The sequence below is a fragment of the Phoenix dactylifera genome, chromosome 5, assembly GCF_009389715.1.
Source record: "Phoenix dactylifera cultivar Barhee BC4 chromosome 5, palm_55x_up_171113_PBpolish2nd_filt_p, whole genome shotgun sequence".
Lineage (NCBI taxonomy): Eukaryota > Viridiplantae > Streptophyta > Magnoliopsida > Arecales > Arecaceae > Phoenix > Phoenix dactylifera.
In genome coordinates this window covers 2233089-2254755 of record NC_052396.1, presented here as the reverse complement: position 1 = coordinate 2254755, position 21667 = coordinate 2233089, and the positions used below count along the sequence as shown (strand labels likewise).

Here is a 21667-nt window from a genome sequence, read left to right as displayed (position 1 = left end):
ATGGTCGCATCCCGTGGTCAGCCTTCCGTTTACAGCAGCCCACGAAGAAAACCACACAAGCCCAAAATCTGACGACAAGGAACAAACGCTTCTTTCTTAACCTCCTTACTCCATCCATTTTAGTCACAAACTCCACTTATATTTCTGAGATAAAATAGATGTATATAAAAGCTAGTACATTATAAATATCTTATATTTCCTCTCCTTACCCATTTACTCTACTCTATATGGAAATAATTTATTTATGTGAAAAGATAGAATAATTTAACATTCTTTTTTTCCCTTCTAGTTTATTCCATTTGAGATTTTTTTTCCTCGGACTAAATGTAGCTTTGTGAACGGGAGCTCTGATAACTCCAGGAAGTGTGTGCATGCAGCATACCTACCAAGTCAGTCGCAACAGTCATGCCCATGTCGGTGCTGCCAAGAACTGCCTCGAGAGCACATTATAAGAAGACACCTTTCCTGTACACAAAAAGAAGAATCCTTTCATACAGCCACATCATCTTTTCCTATAAGTCAACTATAATTATCAGGACTAACCACCGTATCACACGTACATTGTAAATTGAAACACCCTTCGATATTGACTCGGTAGAGCAAACCCGCATGGCACAGCCATGAAAGATCTTTGCATTGCAAGGGACTACTTGTTTCTGCCTCAATGCTAAACTACCAATTCAAACACATACTTGCTGCTCCAAGTACATGGATGACCTTACACGTTCTAATTTATTGAGATTCCACCATTTGGGCAACTATAAAGCTCCCCCCCCCCCCCCATCTCAATCATAAATTTATAATGCTACTTGTCTGTAGCCATACTACAGAAAATTTCAGAGTTTCAGATTGTAAAAAGCATCCAGAATAAGAAAGTTGTCCAGAAGAAGATGACAACATTGAATTGACATACTCACTGGGCTGGATTTGATCCCACCCTCATCCTGATTTTGACTAGGCTTTCTCCGACCAGAGAGAGAGAGAGACGGGGTGGGGGGGAGGACGGAAGCAAATGTCACAGGGAATAAAAGGTATGGCCTCGCTCTAAAATTCCAGTCTACAGTATCATAACTCAGATCCGTATACAAAATCCTTTAATATCAAACTTACAAACTGAGATAATGAGTCGCTCAAACCATCCCTCATCTAAGTATATCAAAACAGCCAGCTATCTAATATCTTTGTTCCTGTAAGCTGGATTCATCATCCAACATCAAAAAGATTTGATGCGCAATTATTTCAGTGAGAAGACTGGCTTGACATTGACTATATATGAGGACCAATGTTGAAGAATGCTGGGAAAACAGAGAATAGCTCACACCTAGAATCAACCTCAACCCAAATAAGATAACCAAGTAACAAATAGAAAAAGAATTTGCAAACATGTCCTCATGACTGAACAGCCAGCCTCTGAAGATGTTCATAGAATACTTGAAGGCTGACATCGTCTGTGAAGATGATATCAGAGCCTGGAGCCACCTCATGCGCAGAGTTATATGTAGCTGATGGGTTCAACTTTGCCAACAAAAATCTTGCCTGCGGAACATACAATTACAAGTAGGACAATTAGCAGTAAGGCCAAGCCCAGTAGCTCTTTTACAGAACAGAATAAGGACGTAAAAACAATTTCTGGGTGACAATTCATCAGACCTCCTTAACACTAGAGATCCATTACCATTTGAAAAATATCAGTTTATGTAACACCAAGAAACAAGTTATTTATGTTTTTATTTCTGAAATACTGCTTCAACCCCAAAGTTAAGGATTACTTAAGTCAAAGAACGACTGTTATAAGACAAGTCCATCAATTTAAGTAATGACACATCTTGGAGATAGCATGAAAGGAATCATTAAGTATTGCATAACAAGTCAATATCAATGGTCGAGTTAAAAGAGAAGACCAATTTTTTTTAAGAAAAATGCAGACCTGGGAGCCATGTTGATCACAAATAACTAATCTGGGAACAGGAAAACGATCTCTAATGATCATTTGTGCATCATCTTGAGGAGCTTGTAATAGCTGAGCAAAGGCCTGTTAATCACACAACAATATACAAGAAAATTATCCCTAAAAACTCATTTAATGACAGCAAGTTTACTGTCTTTAAAAGAGAACTTGCTCCTCAAACTCTAGCAATTGTAAAAATTGTGTATAGAATTGTCTGAAACAAGAGCACATTATATATAGTTCTCAAAGGAAAGCTGATGCTTCATAATTTATCTATTAACCAGATATCCACTTTTATAGGTCAACATGTAAACTAGATATTTAAAATGATTCACCGGAAAAGAAAGAAGAAAGTGAGGATCCAGATATCAAAACATATATAGTTAAGATTTAGGAAAAGTAATGTGACCACTCCACTGATAAGCATGTGCAGAAACTTGGCAGAATATATTTATATAACGGGTGAGGAGTTGTCTGCAGTGCAGTAGTGCAGACCAATTTCAAAGATAAAAGCACATATAACAACTAAATCAATAATGTGATTAATGGATCTAAGATATAACTAGTGAAAAAGCACCAACAGACAGCATAAACAATAACCAGCCAATTTACACTTTTTGTTAGCTACCGGCTTCATTTTCCACTATTCCTTCTGAACAGGATCAAGTGATCAACCACCATGAAGAGTTTAATTACGATTAAGTACATTTTGCTATAGGGATATAAAGGAGTTAAAATTATAGAAAAGCAGAACACCAGCTATTAATAACCTATTTCAGTATTCCCTCCAGATAGAATTAACAACCATTTTGAGTTCAAACATGATGAAATGCATCATATTTTTAAATCACCAAGTGAGATATATTGTAGTAGATAACACTGATAGCAAGATGAACAAAAGTATGGAGAGACTAAAAATACACCAAAATGACAGAAGGCTAAAACATAAACATGTTTGTAGTCAACTCAGTAGTAGGCAGGATCATCTTGTTCCCTAATGCAATCCTTCTTTCTACTAACTTGCAATAATTATTTGGAAACCCATAATGGCTTATGTGAGACCTTTGGAACCAAAGATGCACCAAAGTTTCCACTCACTAAAACAAGTACATCTTTGACTCTCCAACCTGTTGACAAAGACGAAACTGACGAGTTGCCAATGAAGGCTCTGTTAACAAAGACAACTTTCAAGATCTGGGATTTTATTGGGGAACTCTGCCAGAATCATGGCTTGGGTAAATTCAAAGGCAAAAATTAAGTGTGTGACACAGGTTGTATTATGTGATGTTAGGACATTAAGGAATCAACAATGCATACTAATGTTGAGAGGCCCTTTTACCAAATGTTGGTGGAAAAGAACTATGCAAAGATGTAGAAGCTGCTCACTGATAATGTCCAGGGAGACAGGAAAGCAAAAGGTGATAAGAAGATGGCAGCTCAAGCTACCTGCTGATGATTATGGTCCAAAAATGAATGCTTGAATTTTGTGAACGAAAATGTAGTCTTTGGAGAACATTAGTGGATGGTTTTCCAGGGAAATATTAGGTTATGGGCTGTCTATATGGTGTAGTTAGAGTTAGGGTCTGACTAGAAGACTATGAGAAGTCTATTCTGTTTCCTTGTTTTGGTTTCTTTACCTGTTAGATTTTACGACCATTTGATTGGAGTATAGGTGGAGTGGGTTTTGAGATTTGTTGATATGCAGGGTTCTAATACCTGATTTTTGTGATTAGATTGACGGTGGTACAGCCAGTAATTCTCAAAGAAATCATTAAAACAACAAAATTAAGCTGTAAGACTCTACGACGACTGCTGAAGATCAACATCTCTAACATGACAAAAGGCAGATAAGAATTTACAAATGGTGACCATAAAGCAAAATTTAACACCATGCATCTTCCAACTAATCCAATTGTAACTAAAATGAAATACATTATACACCAGAATTCAAGTATACTGGAGTATGCCAAAATCATAACCACCACCAAGTTACCTGATGCTCTGGCTGATTCTGATAGCCCATGTTGCGCCATTGAGCAATCGTCATACCATGAAAAATAACAACACTAAAATATGTATCAAGCAATAGGATACGGTCTGCCGATATAGATGCTACATCCAACAATGCAGGAGCAGGAGGTGAATTAAAGGAATATGAAAGCAGTGAAGGCTGAATCATGACAACGGAATTGGTAACACTCTCCCGATTCAACAACATACGGAAATAAGCAGTCTCATCTGGACTATTGTTAAAAACCTGCAGCAGGAAAGTCCCAAACTTCAGGAAAATTGCATTAAGCAGTTATCAAAGTTTATAGTAATTTTTATCTAACAAAAAAGTTCATAGTATTTTTTACAATATTTCACCTGTACGAATTGCGAGCGCCGAAGATTAAACATAAATTGTGGAAATATTGAGAAATTTGGATGCAATGTGAAGGAAGCAGGATCATCTTTTCGATAGTCACCAAATCGCGAGCAAAGGCGGATGAGGGATCTGTCCAACCATCGTGTTGCATCAAACTCTTCCTGGAAAGGCAGACAAACCACAATTACTAGGTAAGACCTTTATGATTTGAAGAGGGCCAAGCACAAGTGATCTTTAATGGAAAATGCAAGGATCATATATAGAATATACATTTTAATATTTTGTTCACCATACAAACTAGGACCAACCTATTCTAGTTTCACAACCTATACACAGACATAAGGTAATAAAGTTCTAAGCTGATAAATGTAGACATACAAAACAGTGAAACACTAAGTGGACAAATCTAGAAAAATAGAGCATAACTTTGTGAACGAAATGTTGCAGATATTGGGTAAACATTTTGTTCACCATACAAGCAGGACGAACCTATTCTAGTTTCACAAGCTATACACGGACATAAGGTAATAAAGTTCTAAGATGATAAATGTAGACATACACAACACTAAGTGAACAAATCTAGAAAAATAGAGCATAACTTCATGAACAAAATGTTGCAGATATTGCGTAAATATAGAACATTTGTGGATGCACCGAAATTGTTGCTGATAATAAAGATCTCAAATTCAAATATAAAAAATAAATTTTATAAGCCCAAAAACTGAAGTCGATTTCTTGGGAAGTGTCTTGTATTAAACCATGCAAACATAGCTATGTGAGATCGGTAGTTCACCTCCATCTCCATCTTCAAGGATATATATCTTGCTAAAACAACAGCTGCAGTTTCCTGGTCAAACCCTTCAACCAATTCCTGCACATGTGGTAATTTTTCACAGCAGTCATGTAATCACGAATGTAATGTATTTCAATATGCAGAAAGATATAGTTGGGTAACAGAGAAGCCTATTTTTGATAGACGTGGAAAGATTCTTTAACATATTAGCTGAAAAGTAAATCAACAATCATGTAACCTTGAAAACTTGGTATCATTTACTTGTTCCAGTCTTGCAAAACTTCCTAAAAACCTCTCTCCAACATTACACACTCACCCAGGCAACAAATTTGCTTCTATTATATGCATGCTGATCCATGTACAAGTTTGATCAACATGTTAAAGATGCGGCACATTAACAAATTAAGAAAAATATGGCCCAAAATCCATATCCTAAAGGCAAGTAAACCAAACTCTCCATCGCTTAAGACTGTTACTAGATTAAATTTGCAAGGCGGAGGATTGTAATTCAGCAACACCTCCAAGAAAGGTTGGGAAATAAGCGTAAAAAATGATGCAAATAAAAACTAAGGCAACCTTTTCCTATGGTGGTTTGCACTGTTAAACATGACAAGCGTTAATTTTGTTTCTTCAACTTTCACTGTGAGCAACTTATGTAAGACTAAGTGGGCCCAGGCTGACCTGAGATATAATGTAAGTCTACTTTCAGACCAGGCTTAAGCAAAGGAAAATCAGGCTCAGGGTTAAACCGCACCTACATAGAAAGACCCAAATGATTCCAGAGAAAGGATTGGGCCACCCTTGGCGCAGATGTGACCCTACCCACAAATCCAAAACTGAATATATGCATATGCCACATATATACTGACAGAACGCTTATTATTTATGATAACTACCCTCCTCTCTCTTCCCTTCTCTCTAATGCAAATAAATACAGCAGTAAATCTAAAAATAAAAGCGAGCACATTAATCAATACTCTCTCATTACACAATCAATAATAACCCCTCTTCCTCGACTCCTCTCCTCTTGACCCTTATCTTTGTCTTGCCATTGCAATGTCCTCATGGTCCACTACTGGGGCCCTTCCACACAAAAAACCCAACCCCGTCCTCATTCACATGCCAAGCTCCAGCAGCCATGTCTCCAAGGCCAGCCCCCACCAACATGTTGCCCACTGTCTTAGACCTCATAAGGCCACCACCTCCATAATTCATCCACCTAGCGCTAATTTAATTAGGTATGATTATATATCCATTAGTCTATACATACAAGATAGAAGTATTCATCAATATGGAAATCAAGCAGATCGTATGATGATGAAAAAGCAAAGACAGGAACAAGCTCTACAGTATATATCAAGTCAGGGTTGCATAAACTTTGAAACAAAACTCAATTATCATGGATTTTCTGATGTACAGTCAGAGAAATATAATGAAAATATAATAAAAAATTCATAACTAACCTCTGTATTGGCAGAACCATCCACCCATCTCCTAGTGACAGTTGTAACTCGTAGCCTCATTTGACCTTCAGGATTCTGATAGCTGCAGGAAAATGATCATTATATCTTCAACTGATAACATTCACCGTGACAATTGAAGACTACCAAAAGGAAAAATATGTCCCAAAGGAAGTTGCACCATACTTTGTCAAAAACTGTATGTATAATTGTGGATTTGTACTTCCTGGCTGGCTTGACCGTTCACTTGGTGATATATCAAAGAAGGCGGTCAAACAAGTACTCCTATCGAGACCACACATCCTCCATGAAGTCGTATTTCCCTGGCCTATGATTGTATCAGCACAAAGAGCTCCTTTCTGCAAGTGTCACAACATTCAGCAATATTGATTAGACAACAGAAAACATAGAGTATATAATAAAATCATCCAGTAGCACTGAGACTTAAATTGGACAACCTTTTCCAAAGACGTACACGGTCCAATAACTCCCTGAATTTTGATGTCTTTGGAACAGTTGATCTCAAGTGTACCACTGGAATAAAAAAATAACATTCAGCATTAATACATATATGCAACCATCATAGGATGTGTACATGAGCAACAGAGTCACCAAGTTAATGATTAAGAAAAATGGTACAGAAACAGAAACAGAAGCCATAGCCCTGAAAATGAGAGATGCTTTCCATGCAGAATATAGTTAGGTACAATGATAATGCTGGCAAAACAAATTTCTGAGAATACTGATTACTGGTAAGATTTTGCATGAATATTGAACAAAATGTAAACTATGTGCTTCGCTTAGCCTTTTGCTGGTTCTTAGATATCTATTTATAAGAGAACATGTGTAGGTATCACCATGGTCATTCAGCCCTGATATGTACAAAGATGTGAGCTAAATCCTTTCTATAATCCATATCAGGATGTCCAGCAAGGCTTACTATTATCTCAACAGGACAAGTGTATGATTGTGCACTGTTGAATTATAAGAAAACAATATTTATTTTATCAAGAGGGAAAAAAAGGAAAACAAAAACCAAATAAAAGACTCATCAATTTAGTGCTTATCACCTTGAGAGCACCATAGCTTACTCAATTACTGGAAGTGTCAAAAAACAGTACTGAAAAATTAGATCTTATTGAAGAAAGATAGAGGATTTCCACAGAAAGTACAAAAAGACTTCACTGCACAATCAATTTGCCCTGCTAGAAACTCATCAGTGTTACCTAAACACTTTGCATAGGTGCAAAGCGTCCAAGTGTCCTCAAGTATTGGGCAAGGCAACCTCCAAAAAACAAGGCACGGGGACACAGCATATACAGACACATACATGTGTATATAGTGTATGTGTCTCTGTGTGTAGCTATTTGTATACCATGTACACACGTATGTAGTGTGTCTATTTTTGATCCTTATTCAAAAAAGGGAGAAACTATGAATGATATATAAAAATGCGAAACTTCAAACTATATATGCTATTTAAAAAAAAAAAAAAATGGTGTAGCCACGAATTTACAAGTTGTTTAATTTATTTTCTAGGTTCATTTAAGATGTGTTGAATACTCAAAATGCTAATTAATTGTAATATATTTATATTTAAAATATAATGACATTTTGCTTAAGCATTCGTAGAACATTTTGCTTAAAGTGTCTAGAAAAACTTAAGGATACTTCACTGAAAGTGTTTGGCACTAAAAACTAAGAGTTCCCTGCATGACACTCCAAAAGAGTGCCAAGCATCGGACACTTTTTGTTAACATCATCAGGACACTTCAAAGTGGAGTCTCCACCCATGTCATGCCATATCCTACCACGTCCAAGTATCCAAAAGTATCAACACTTCCGTACGGCTTAAAAATGTAGTATCCCAGTAACATAGAAAGTCAAAGTACAGGTGAATAAAAGAGCATTGGCATGATAGTCAATGAGCATAGACAAGAACAATGATATAACATATTGAACACCTTTCAGGCACATAATTGTTAAAACCCTGAGAGAGAGAATAAAGAATGAATACATTACAAAAAGGTTTGAGGGTCACAAAAAGAGGATAACCAATGTTGATATGTGCAGGCAGGAGATTGCATTGATTAGGTCATATACATATAGATAATGGGGATGGACTAAAGACAACTCAGAAAGAGGTGGCAAACGAGAATTTATAAAGCAATTTTTGTCTGCATCACAATTTTTTGAGGACAAATGACTCAGCAAGATACACCAAAGATTCAAATCTCAAGGATCCATAATGTATCGATCACCAGCAAGTATGGAATGATCCTCGATATAGAGGTGATATGCTTCGATACAAATGAGCTAAAAAATTTAAAAGATACAGGGTGTATAAGGCACGACAGAGGCTTGGGTCACCGACACTAAAAGGATGACATTTTATGCTTATGCATGTGGAGTGAATTTTACAATCATCATGCCCAAGTATATATAATCATATCAAATTAATTTCCAATGCATAGAGCTAGGAAAGACTGCTATCTAACTAACAAACCACTGGCAGGCAATGCAGCACAACTCACTTAAAAGAAAGACCAAGAGATTGTTCACCATCCTCAAAAATTCGCTTGAAAGAGTCTTTAAAGACTGAGTGTCCAAAACTTTCAGCCAAAACAACAAGACCACCTGTTCTTTCAACAACAACTTTCATTTCTGCAACCCCAACCTGGACATAAATATGATGGTGCCAGAGCACATGAGATAAGTGTTATCTTTATTTATTTAGAATAGCATTGAAATAAATCAAGAGCAGCAATTACTTTCACATGAACAAATTTTAGTAAAAGGAGAAGATTACCAAGTGCATCTCTCTATAAGTGTGTGCGCGGCCATGCATGTCTGATAATTGTAAGATAAGAGGGGCTCACTATGTGTGTCAGCTAATTAATTTAGAAGTTTCAAACATTTAGACACCCATGGCAATTAAGCACTTACATGCTTGCACCAATGTAATCTTCAATCCATGTTACAATACCAATCTCAAACAAAAATAACAGGCGAAGAATGCAAAGTTGCATATTTTCCGGTTGGCACTGCATGGAATATTCTTTAGTTTCTCCAAAGCTAAATTTTTCACTAGAGATATCTATTCAAAGTTCCGTAGTGTTTTGCAATCGTATGTGCCCCAAGAATAAATTCTTTAATCTGGTGAAAATCATCTATCCTACTTATAATTTCCCTGCCATATTTACTGGAACTCAAGGTAAGTTAATGACATATAAATATAAGAAATGTCGGGCGGGCCAGTACAGTACAGGTTCGGTGTCGTACCGACATACGGTATGCTTGGGCACGCCCAATTTTTTTTAGCTTTTCAAGTTTGATTAATTTATAATCAATTTTTTTCAACTTTTTCAATGATTTTAAGTATAATTTGATGTCTTTCAATTTTTTTTTTTTGATATTTTTATGATCCCGATATAACCTAAATGATGCATCTTTTTATTTTAAAGTGATATAAAACATAAAATGATTAGTGAGATACTACATGCTATAAAAAGCAACATTAAATATCCTAAATCAACTAGTAAGATAAAAAATATAAAATAATACAATCAATTACATATATTTAAAGTACAATATACATATCGATATCTAAAAATATCATCAAGTGACGATGTCTTACGTAGATATCTGCATCATTAGCATAGTCAGGAGGCACATCAACCCACCCCTCTGATTAAGCGATGTAATCTTATATGTTCATCCCATAAGGAACGCGCTCTGGGTTATAAGTACTCTCAGATCTCTCGTTGAAGCTCTGGCTCTAAGAGGTATCCTCTGGCTAATAAAACGACTGTGAAGGAACTCATCTGAATAAACCGGCAGCAAAATCCGACTAGTAAGATGCTCTGGATTGCGTAAAGTAATAGCCACCGAAAGATGCTTCAGACGCACCATATCTATATCTATATCCGTATAGGTCATAGGCTGTCTGTGGCTGCGGACAATAAGATCTAGTATACAACTCGAAATCTGATACGTCTATAAATCCTATTCCATATGCGAGGTCATCTGCAGCTACATCGTGTCCTTCTGGACCTTGAGGAATCCATCTCCTATGCAATTGTATCCTCGCGGGCTCTACCAAATCGTGCAAAGACTTGGATACAATCTTGTATAGCATGATGGTCCATTCGAAAATCTAAACTCTAACTACATTTCTTCAGCAAAGACTTGGATACAATCTTGTATAGTTTAGCCAACTAGCTAGCAGGCATTTCTAACTTTCCGTAACTATGACATCGCCCCTTCAAGAAATGAGAAAGATAAATATTAAATCTATGCCCCCACCATATAGTAGAGCATGGCATTCATTCTTCAACCCCAAAGAATTCTTCATCATATGCCAAAACCTCCAACTAAATCTACAAAGAAACCCATGGCCTACTTGCTCTCCTTCTTCACAGCAAGTACCGCTACCACCACCCTTAGTTAATCATCGAATTCTTCTTCCAAGTCTCAATTTCTACTCTATTTCAACCAAAAAGGATCTAATTTCCAGTATCTGGCCTTCACATTCTTTTGACTCCAACAAACTAGAAGAAATTTCAACTTACCCATTATGTTGCTCATCATTAAATCCACCGATTACTAATGTCAATTCCTCTATGACTATTACATCTAAATAACTGATCATTTTATGGAAAGCTGATACATATATCCTCCTCTAACTAAATCAGTTTGAACCTTCACGTCCATGCCATAATTCCCTTTTTCCTCTTCCACAAACCTAGATAGGGCCGCATATGGATTGGATTGACCCACTTCCGATTTGGAACCAACTCAAAAATAATCTGGCCCAATTTGAACCAGAGTTATTCAGAGAAGGCTTGCTTTGAAAAATATGACCTGCTTTCAACATGGATTAGACTTAGATCGCTAAGTATCTCAAACCAACCCTAAATTAATACATTATGAATTCACAATCCTCTTGAATTTAAGAAATTATTTTTAAATCTAATGTAGGTAGTTATTTTGTGTAGTTGGTTATAATTTATATATGGTTGCCAATCAAATATTATATGGAATAAATTGTTAATAATGTCCAAATGTTGTTAATTGATATTTTATTATATGTTTATGATATAATTAGATAATCAAATTGTACTATGGTTTGCATTGTAATATCCTTGACCTGTTCTGATCTTAAACTAAATGGATCAATATTTAAAAAAAATATATCCTTGAAACTTGAAACATAAACCCAATCTGCTTCAGCCTAAACAGGAACAAGTTAGGATTGGGTTCAATTTGTTTACCCGATCCAACCGCCCACTTGCAGCCTAATCCTTGAAATTTCACAGGTTATTTTTAATATTTTCACCTATTTAATGAAATTGCATTACAATGCCACCTTCGGCGGTTCAGCCAAAAAATAAATGCCTAAGTGCTCATTGTCATCACAGTTTAGCAGCTTTTTTTTAGCTATTTTGTTCACCATCAGTAAGTACAATCACATAAGTTTAGGTTAGGACTCTGATTCAACCCTTCCATTTTCTAGCAGTACAAACTGTTTTAAGCTAATATGACATATCACTATATTCCTATAACATATAACCAACAGTCATATTTGTCACAGAACCAAATTCATCAAAAAAATGTAAGGGAGCATGTTATCGTAAATATAGAAAATTTGGAAAATAACTGCTAAAAGAACCAAAGGTTACACAAACCTGATCAAGTGCAGAAGCAAAAAGGTCCAAGACATGGCCCTGGTTAACCAGCTGTTTGGCAAGATTATCATAAAATTTAACAGCTTTGTGGAAATGTGAAGCTGCATCTTTGTCAAGATCTTTATGTGAACGTACTGGCTCTGACAAATCTTTTGACACAATCTGCAAAATAAAAACAAATTAAGCCCCAAATATTATAGCGGATTAGACAACAGCAACATAAAAAATATATATCTGAGGTACAGAAAAAATGTTCTTTTAACAAAAATATCTTAAAAACAGCATGCATGTTAGCATCGGACATATACAACAGGCCTTCTTGTCTAGCATCTTTGGACATAGAAGTATACACTTGGTAAAGAAATTGTGTGAATACGTTATAGCACAGCTCATCCAGTGAAATATCTGCTAATCTCTAACGTACTTGAGGGATCCACCTCAAGTAGGAAGGTGAAAAACCAAGTCCATCATGATATTGAACTAATTGAAATTTGTTCATCAATCAATCTGAAACTGAGTAGGTATGCTTGTAATATGAAGGCATCATTTCTTAAACTCTAAGAGAACAGCATTGTAGTTTTAATTTTTCAATAGATAATTAATACAACTCTCAAACAGTTAAACAGAACCAAAAACCTGACCAGTTTTAACCCTAGCATGAACTAAAACTGTAAAATGAATGAAATAAAGCATAAAGAACCAGAAGAACTTGAAAACGGATATTGTACCGGTACCGATAGGCGTACCGGTACCAATAGGTGTACCGGTCGCCTACCAAACCGATACGGTTCCGGTTCGGACCGGTTTGAACCGGTACCAAACCGACAGTGCTCGGACGCAGATCCCCACTTGCGCCCGCGTAGGCGCGCTGCCCTGCGCATAGCTGGTTCGCACCGGTACTGGGCTTGTACCGCAGGGACCGGAACCGTTTTTCACGTTGGAACCGGACCGATCCGGTACAGGCTGAACTGGCCAATACGGGCCGATTCAGCATACCATGGTCTGGACCCCAACAAGAGACTTGGATTCAAACGTGCAGCCAAATATCCGATTTAGCAAGAGGAAAAGAACAAGATACATGAATACAAAGTGTTCGGCTTTGTATATTTGAAGATTTTACATGAAAACAACAAAGTGTTCTTTAAATGACATGCCTGAGTTTAAATATTCCAATGACTGACTTTCCATATGTGTACTGAGATGTGTGTGCGAATAATGCAGTGGTTCTTCCATAAATGTTAAAAAATGGCCACAAGATATACCTTAGTCCAATCCCAATATTCAAAATCTACAGTAAAAAATTTGACAAGTTCAAAGTATCTAATGCATATCCAACAAGCCGATAAATATTAACATGGATTCTTCAACATGGACACCATAGTCTGCTTAACACCTACTGCTGCTAAAAACTTGTGATGGTTGCTCAAGTGCATGGGCCAACTAACTTATGTAAATCAGGCATGTATTGGGTGAAATGAGCACATATGTATTCCGTCAAATGTGTTTTTGCAAGAGGCACATCCTTGATTTTATTCCTAACCCCCTATATAACTAAATTTAGACACTAAAAAGGGGTAAAGAACGTCTCGAAATCTGAGATCTAGTTTTTGCAGATATTTTTGCATTATCTAGACTTTAATATGCTTCACATGACATTTTGGCTAGTTACCATAGATCAGTCCTTAATGATTGAAAATAACAAACAATTTTATCTATATTTTTTCTAAGTATACTAAGAGAAAAGAGATAAAATGTAACAATAGCGTCATATTTTTAGACCAGGCAAATCTAGATCGAAACATGGAATTTACTGCACAAGAGGGAAAAAACAGTGTTTCAAAATGCAGTTCATGTGGCTGCATATGAAGACAGCCTGGTGAGGCACCACACTGGGGCTGGACCACAAATTGAGCCATCAGGCCCTTCCCAGCAGGCTTATGTGGCACAACCAAAAACGGATTGTGATGGTTATGGATGATAAGTCACTTCATGAGGTAGAAGATTGACTTTCGAGTGTTTTCTTGAGAATTAGTAGCTTAAATACACATCTTGTCTAATAGCCAGGTGCTTCGAACTTAGTTATAAGATGTGCATCCTTGTTGCTTGTTTTTCATTTGATAATTCACAATTTGCTGCATTGGTGTATCTGAAATTTGAGTATAGTTTGCAGGGAAACATTGTTATTCTCGAAGTTAAAATATCATATTATACTAAAACAAGCTCACAAATAGGTTCAGATGTGTACACTTTAATCTTCTTTTCTTTCTGATAATTTACTTATTTATTATGAATTTTGACTAATTTTAATCTAACTTTATGAGATCTATTTATTTTAAAATATTAGAATACCAACTTCATAGGTGCCCAAATATGCATCCATATACCGCATATGCACTATGTGGTACCTCAATTGCCCAGATACCACACCTGCTTTTTGAAACATCGAGAAAAATGGGAATAAAAATGATTAAACTTAAATTTTAATGCTTCTACAATCTCTTAAGGAATTTGTATTCCCAACATATACAGGTCGTGATAATTAGAATAACAAGAATCTCTGATTGGTCTAAGACATTGAATAAAGCAAACTAATCATGACCAAGAAACAAAATTTTAACTAATGAAAGCAAGCCATGAGAACTTAGTTTGGAATAACTGATTTGATGCTTCTAATTTACACATCACAGATCATCTTAAAATCATGGATTATAAAGTTGAAACAAGTACCTGATTCTCAAGTTATAGCTTATGCAATTTCTAGCTATTATTATATCTAAAAATTTGATTCAAAGAAGGACTAAACTTAAAGACTCTTCCAAATCTAAATCACACCATTTTGCTTCCGCTATGTACATCGCATGCGAAAATCCTCTTTGTGAACTCAACTTTCATCACATACCATTGACTTGCCACAACCAAATGGGCAAGACCAAATTTGGGTTAAAAGACAGCTGGTTCATCACAAATCCATCATTGGACAAGATCTTGGATCCTTAAAACATGGTAACATGTATATATCATATATGGTAGCCACCTGTTAATCAAAAACATGGGTCTTGTTTGACAATTGGTCTTGCAAAAGATGCAACTCATTCGGACTATCTATGCCTAGATCCTCGACAATATTAGAACCTCCACAATATGTGTCATTCTGCATGCAAGCCTTCCATTATTATTTGTTTGATTGTTGTTTGATGCATCTTGCCACTAAACTCAAGACATGTAAACCTTCATGTTGTTCTTTAACAATCTAATTTTAGCATTTATTCACCATGTATGTCATGAGTAGGCCATCAAATGGGGCTTAATACAAATAGTCCTTAAGGTCGGTACTAAGTCATAGCACAATAAAATGGCTAGTAAACCTACTTTCGTAGTTTTGACTACAGGTCGCCTATGCAAATCCAACCCAACCCACCCAATCCGATCTTGGGAATTCAAGTCAAGCCCAACGAGCCACTGGCTCAAAAAAAAATCAAGCCCTAATTAGGATTCGGGTCAGACTCGGGCTAAGCCAAATAACCAAAGGCTTAGCCCTAACCATTCATATAATATAAAATATTAACATGTTTATATATTTATATTTATACAAAATATCCCCTCCCAACCTTAACTCTAATCTTAAATCCCCATGGCCTCCTACTTTCCTTTTTTCCTCCCTCACCACCCAATGCTCAGGATTGCTGCCACCAAATTTTGTAGGACGACACCACCCAGGCATTGCATCCCAACACCCATGGCAGTGATTTTCCTATCCCATCCTAGTTTGCATCCTATCCTGGTTTTGTCTCAACACTAAGGATGGTGCCTCGTCTCGACACTGAGGGTGGTGGGATGACGGGGCATCCCACAAGGATTCAAGTCAAGGTACGCCATATCAGCCGGAATCGGACGGATGGAACATACCATACCGTACCGGTTCGGTACTGGTACCCAATACGGATGATGCACCAATATTCGGTCTGCTAAAAAAAATCGTACCATACCGTATCGACACTATGTTAGTATGGCACCAGTATGGGGTCCGGTACTGAGACAGCAAACCTTGATTTAAGTCCTCGTCATCCACCCCTTCTACCCCTCTCTCCCTCCCTCCAATCACATCCACCATTGTTGGAAACAAATCCCAATCATATCATTCTTTCTCTCTCCTTCCAATCCCCCTTAATTCCTCCCTATTCCTTAACCCTTTGTTTCTCGCTTCTCTTCAATGCTCCATCTCGGACACTTCACCCAATCTCTCCTCTTAAACCTTTGCCCTCTATTTTGCTACTGCAATGGATTAAGATTTCTCGAGCTGGTGAGGTAATACTTCGATGTCGGACTTTATATCTGGGTCGAGGTCCACCTCAAGCTTGAGAAATTAGGCCCCGAAGCCAGCTAGGCCAAGCCTGAGCCAGACAAAACTTTGTTGGTACCATGTTTTGGCCAAGCTCAGCACAACTGACGCACAAGTCCAGTCATCCTCTTCTTATGATATCAAAAGCATGTCTTCTGACTAAAGACCAGAAATTTCCGAAGAGAAGTCACTCAAACTCACGGTCCAAACTAGGAATCCTACATATTTAATGCCAGGTAACATACTTTAGATTGGCACTTATTAAATGTATCAACACATGGTATTGATTTTAAAAAAAAATAGATCTAGAAAAAATGAGACAAATGATGGATTGGATTGGACAATCAATCATAGGGGCAATACTTAAGCCCACATATACCTATATCGAAGCATGAAATCCATCAAGTAGGAGGGGGAAAAGGAGAGGGTTATTAATTAGCTTTTCATAGGTCATCTTCAGTCTCATTAGGATGGCCTCATCCCTATTTTTATGAACCACCATAACCCTAAAAAATCTCACTTATACTAGCATTGGTCAACCATAACAATCTGAATTTGTAAACTAAATTTATGAGTAAAGAAATAATAGAAGGAATGTATCTTTCAAGATCCACTAAACCATGCCGAACTGATTGGTTCGAGGCGTCCCAAATCAGACCGATCGGTTACCAGCATGGTTCATCCCATCGGTTCAAAATATATAACTTTTTTTCGTAAATTCGAATTGAAGTTAGCAAGTGGTTTGCCGACTTCACTCAGAAAAAAGTTGGCAAACCATTTGCCGACGTCAACTCGAAACTTATAAAAAGAAAAAGGCATCCCTATTTTAAAGCAAAATAAGGACAACCCCCTATCGATGAGGACTTTCAAGCCCTCACTCTCTCTCTCTCTCCTTCTCCCTTTTTCTTCTCTCCAGCTCTTCTTGTGCCAGTACATTCCTGAACGGCATGGCACAGACCTATACCGTGTCGAATAGTCACTGGCCGATACCCCCTCTGGTACTGGTTCGGCGAACCTTGGACTATCTTTCATCTCCCATCATAACACATGCGCCATGGTAAACTTAGTACAAACAATCACCCTTCATGCTTCTAGCATATCCATAATGGATGTCAAATTGTATATTAGAAAGCCAAAAATTGATCTCAATTCTCAAGTCTTAATATATGAACCCTGAAAGTTATTACTATAACTAGATTTAAAATAAACAAACTGAATTATAAACTAAGACTACCTAAACTATCACTTTAATTAATCAGGATGACCTAACCCTCTCATATATAAAGGTCATGATTTCATATGTTTGAATTAAAAATACTACTTTGAGTATAACCAAAAAGAAAGAAAAAATAGTTTAAAGAAAATAACATGTAGAATAACCCCAAAACCTTGTAATCCACACATACTCCTTTATAGCCTAACCACCTGAGAATTGTGTTAAAATAATAATATCTGATTCTGATGTACATGTTGTATAGCATTTCATCCGTGGTGCTACTTGATAGAGGAAAAAATGGGTCATCCAGCCCACAACTAAAAGGCCGCCCAGTTTCGGCCCATTTAACACCAACGACAATCGGATGAATCTTCACCTCGGCCCAGGGCCAGCTCGTGCTCAGAACTTCGCCAAAAGCTGCACCAACTCCGGACGTTCGCCGACCAAGTTCAGGGTGCCTCCAGACAAACGCCGACCCATCCCGACCAAAGTTCGGGACGCTAAACCCCCAGCAATACGCTCCGATCCTCGAGCTCGAAACGCACCTCCGAGCACACCCCGGAACCCACGAAACCTAGCTGCTCCCAGTATTCGCCAGGTCGACCTCGTCAAACACATGACGCGACTACTTAACGAGCATAACCTCGTCAGCGATCGCACCCATGTCATGTCTCCATAACCAGCTAACAGCAGTCAGACGACACCCTGCCTACTCCAGCCATACCAACACCCTACCGTTCTCAAAAACGGATTGTAACGCACGTCACCAGCCAACCTGAACTGCGCGTCATCCGGCTCAGAGCCATGCCTCCTCATGATGGGGATTGACAGTACCTTCGTCACCCGGGCTACTAGCTCGGTCAGGTAGTTTTTAGGGGACCTTTTCTTGGCTAGACCAAATATACCCCACTCTAACTTGATCGTCAGAGGGCCCTCACCGGAAATACTGGTAAGATTTTGTGCAGATCCACAGCTGTCGCGCAGGAGGCGGCTCCCGTCTTCCCCTTTCCAGTACCGGCGGCTCCCTCGGCTTCATCAGCGTGGTCACCCTCGAGCCAGATTTGAACCACAACACTACTTGTTGGCCCAAAGCGGCCAACTTACGAAGCATTAAAATCCTAAGAAGAAGAAAAGGTTCTCTTGATCCATGAAACAAAAACTAATTTTCATTGATGACCATTAAGTAAATCATGGATATCCACCTCACATCCAGAGGCATATTTTTATAATTCACAATAATAAATCATTAGAGTTTTGCACCACAGACAATTGTCTCATTAAAGGTTGGGCCATGTACCTCTTCTGTATTGCAACATGCAAGTACTATAAAGGCTCAATTACAGCAGAACATTTTTATAAACCTAACATAAAATTCCTACCATCAAATATTAGCAAGCATACTACACTAACCTAGGAAATTGACATCAAAGCTGAGTAGTCAACTTTAACCTATCTTGCTAACAATTTTATTCACAATATCATGAAAGGTGGATTTAAAAACCAAAAAAAAGCCTCCATTGAAGCATTATGAATGCCCAATGTGCTGAGCAGTTTGCCACTTCATCAGAGCATGATATTCCATTGCACTCGGCTACAAAATTATACCATAATCCCAAAATGTATAGGCATATTTGCAGCCCACCTCCAGAACTTGCCTCATTCATGAGAGTGAACATTCTCGAGTAAAGATATTGACTGTAAATATTTTCATCAGCTAAAATCCTAAAATAAAAGGCCTAAAAGACACGAGACAGCATAACTGATGCAAGGTCTTGAAAATTTTGTTCCAATTCCATGACTTCTAGCATTGGAGGTGGAAAGTATTGGACAAGAAGTAGCTAAAGCATGTTGCACTTATCCCGAGCTCCAATTGAGACTAGGGCAAGTCAAAAATAAATTTGGACGTCGAAAATCAAGAATAAATTGCATCAACAAACTAGGAACAATTACCATTCCAGGGCCCTCCGTACATGGCCCGCCGACCAAAGCTATGATGCGAGCCCCAGTACCGGGAATGCATGCTCCCAATAAGCCAGCCGCAACACTGAGAGCAACCCCAGTGCACCGCAGAGCCCGGTTTCCAGCTTCCACAGGCCACTGATCCGTCTGCAGCTCATCTAACAGCTGTAATAAAAGGCACAAACCAATCTTGTTCTAAGAAAAAGATTTTTTTTTACCGAAAATAGTTAAAAAGATTGCCCGCGAGTCATTTCCTCGGGCATGCAGACCCAACATAGAGAGATCAACAGCCAGACAGCAGTCAATTTTGGAGGGGAGGGAGATGAAAGAAGAATCGTACCGCATTAAGAGCGTATTCACAATCGGAGGCCGGGAGCAGGAACCTATTGACGGACCCGGAAGGAAGCAATCCGTTGGCTTGGAGCCTCGCTTTGGGGTACCCAGAGGCCCCTGCAGTACCGGGGCGAAGACCGGCAGCGGAGAGGCCAAGCTGATCCAGGATCTGCTCCTTGGAGATCTCTTTGGTGCCTCGGAAGACGTAAATCTTGGACAGATCGGAGAAGCCGAGCTCGTACAGGTAGACCTGGGTGCCGAAAGTAACGAGGCCGACGAGGGCGTGGTCGGGGAGGAGGCCGATGGCGCGGCGCATGGCGGACTTGACGAATCCCAGCTCCTCCTCGATGAGGCAGGTGTCGAGAACGAAGAGGAAGACGGGTGGCGGGATGGCGGCTGCGGCGGCGTCGATAGGCGGGGGGGCGTACTCGACGGTGGTGCACTGGGGATAGAGCTCGCCGGGGACGTTGGTCTCGCTGATGGCGGCGTAGTGCGGAGGAAAGTGGTTGCGAGAGAAGCAGAGGGGGCAGATCCAGATCTTGGCGGCGAAGTCGACGCGGGCGAAGGGGTTGAGGACCGCGGCGCAGGGGGGCTTGCACCGAAGTGGAGCATAGGGGAGGACGAGGAGGGAGGGAGATGCCCGGATCGGGGCGATGGACGCCGCCACGGGGATAACGCACTTGCTCGCCTCCACCTTCGATCGGGGCCACGCGTTCCACGTCATGCGGACGCCGTCGGGGCCATCGGGGTCCACCGACGCCGCCGCTCCTGCGACGCCCCCGGCCAGGTCCTCCGCCATCGTTGCGGTGGTGGTGGTGGATCAATAACGGGTGATCGCTCCGGCTGCCGCCCCGGTTATGGCGGGGAGGGAAGGGGAGCGTTGGAGAATTGGGTTGGGGGAACTCTCGGGTGGGCGGCGGGGATTTTATTTGGATCCAGGTCGGTGTCGTCCGCTCTGGTAGACTAACTCCTAATTGCTCTAAATTGCGCAAAAAAAAAAAAAAAAAAGCGATACTACCACCGCGGGACCGGATAATACCTACATTCATCGAATTGTTGAAAGCTCGGCGATTTTGTTTTCCGAAAAAAGGGTCAATATTATCTTTTTAATTAAAAAGAAGAGCTTGAAATATTGTGATCTTGCGGAGCTTTCAAAGCATCTCATGTACATTATGAAGGAGAACAACTTGCCAATCAGGCAGCCGACTTGTCAGAGAACGTGACAAGCATAGTGGGATGAATTGCATTTTTCTTAAATTTGGGATTTTTATTGAATAATATATTAGCTTGTTATACGCTCGTTTGTTGCTAAAGTAGCCAGTTATGCTAAAAAGAACAAGAAATGCTGAGAGGTTGTGCGACTCCCTAGAAGGCTATATATTTTGGGGACACTGACTTATTTCATAATATTGCTTGCAAGAGCCGTTAGTTTAACATTGATTTGTGACAGTTTTTTCCGATGCTGCTCATTCTGTTCCAGGATTTGGAGGAAAAAAGATAATCGGCCACACTTTTCGACGCTGCTCCTTCTATACGAGGATTCTATACGGGGATTCTATACGGT

General features: G+C 39.0%; 1 protein-coding gene across 3 annotated transcripts; it reads right to left on the bottom strand.

Moving 5' to 3' along the window:
• Window positions 1–320: 320 nt before the first annotated feature.
• On the bottom strand, window positions 321–21099 carry LOC103703987 (protein transport protein SEC23-like). Of its 3 annotated transcripts, none has more exons than XM_026803405.2 (13): window positions 20111–21099; window positions 19762–19935; window positions 12257–12418; window positions 9104–9246; window positions 7028–7103; window positions 6756–6928; window positions 6573–6654; window positions 5110–5187; window positions 4316–4477; window positions 3942–4205; window positions 1928–2032; window positions 1384–1536; window positions 321–465 (listed from the first exon to the last, which is right to left on the bottom strand). In XM_026803405.2, exons 1-12 carry the CDS (start codon window positions 20900–20902, stop codon window positions 1390–1392), a joined length of 2358 nt encoding a protein of 785 aa, XP_026659206.1. In that variant the 5' UTR covers window positions 20903–21099; the 3' UTR covers window positions 321–465; window positions 1384–1389. The 3 variants fall into 3 exon arrangements, with proteins under 3 accessions (XP_026659206.1, XP_008785320.1, XP_008785319.1); XM_008787098.4 differs by lacking the exon at window positions 321–465 and adding an exon at window positions 869–1295; XM_008787097.4 differs by lacking the exon at window positions 321–465 and having other exon boundaries at window positions 1016–1536; window positions 20111–21098.
• Window positions 21100–21667: the final 568 nt, after the last annotated feature.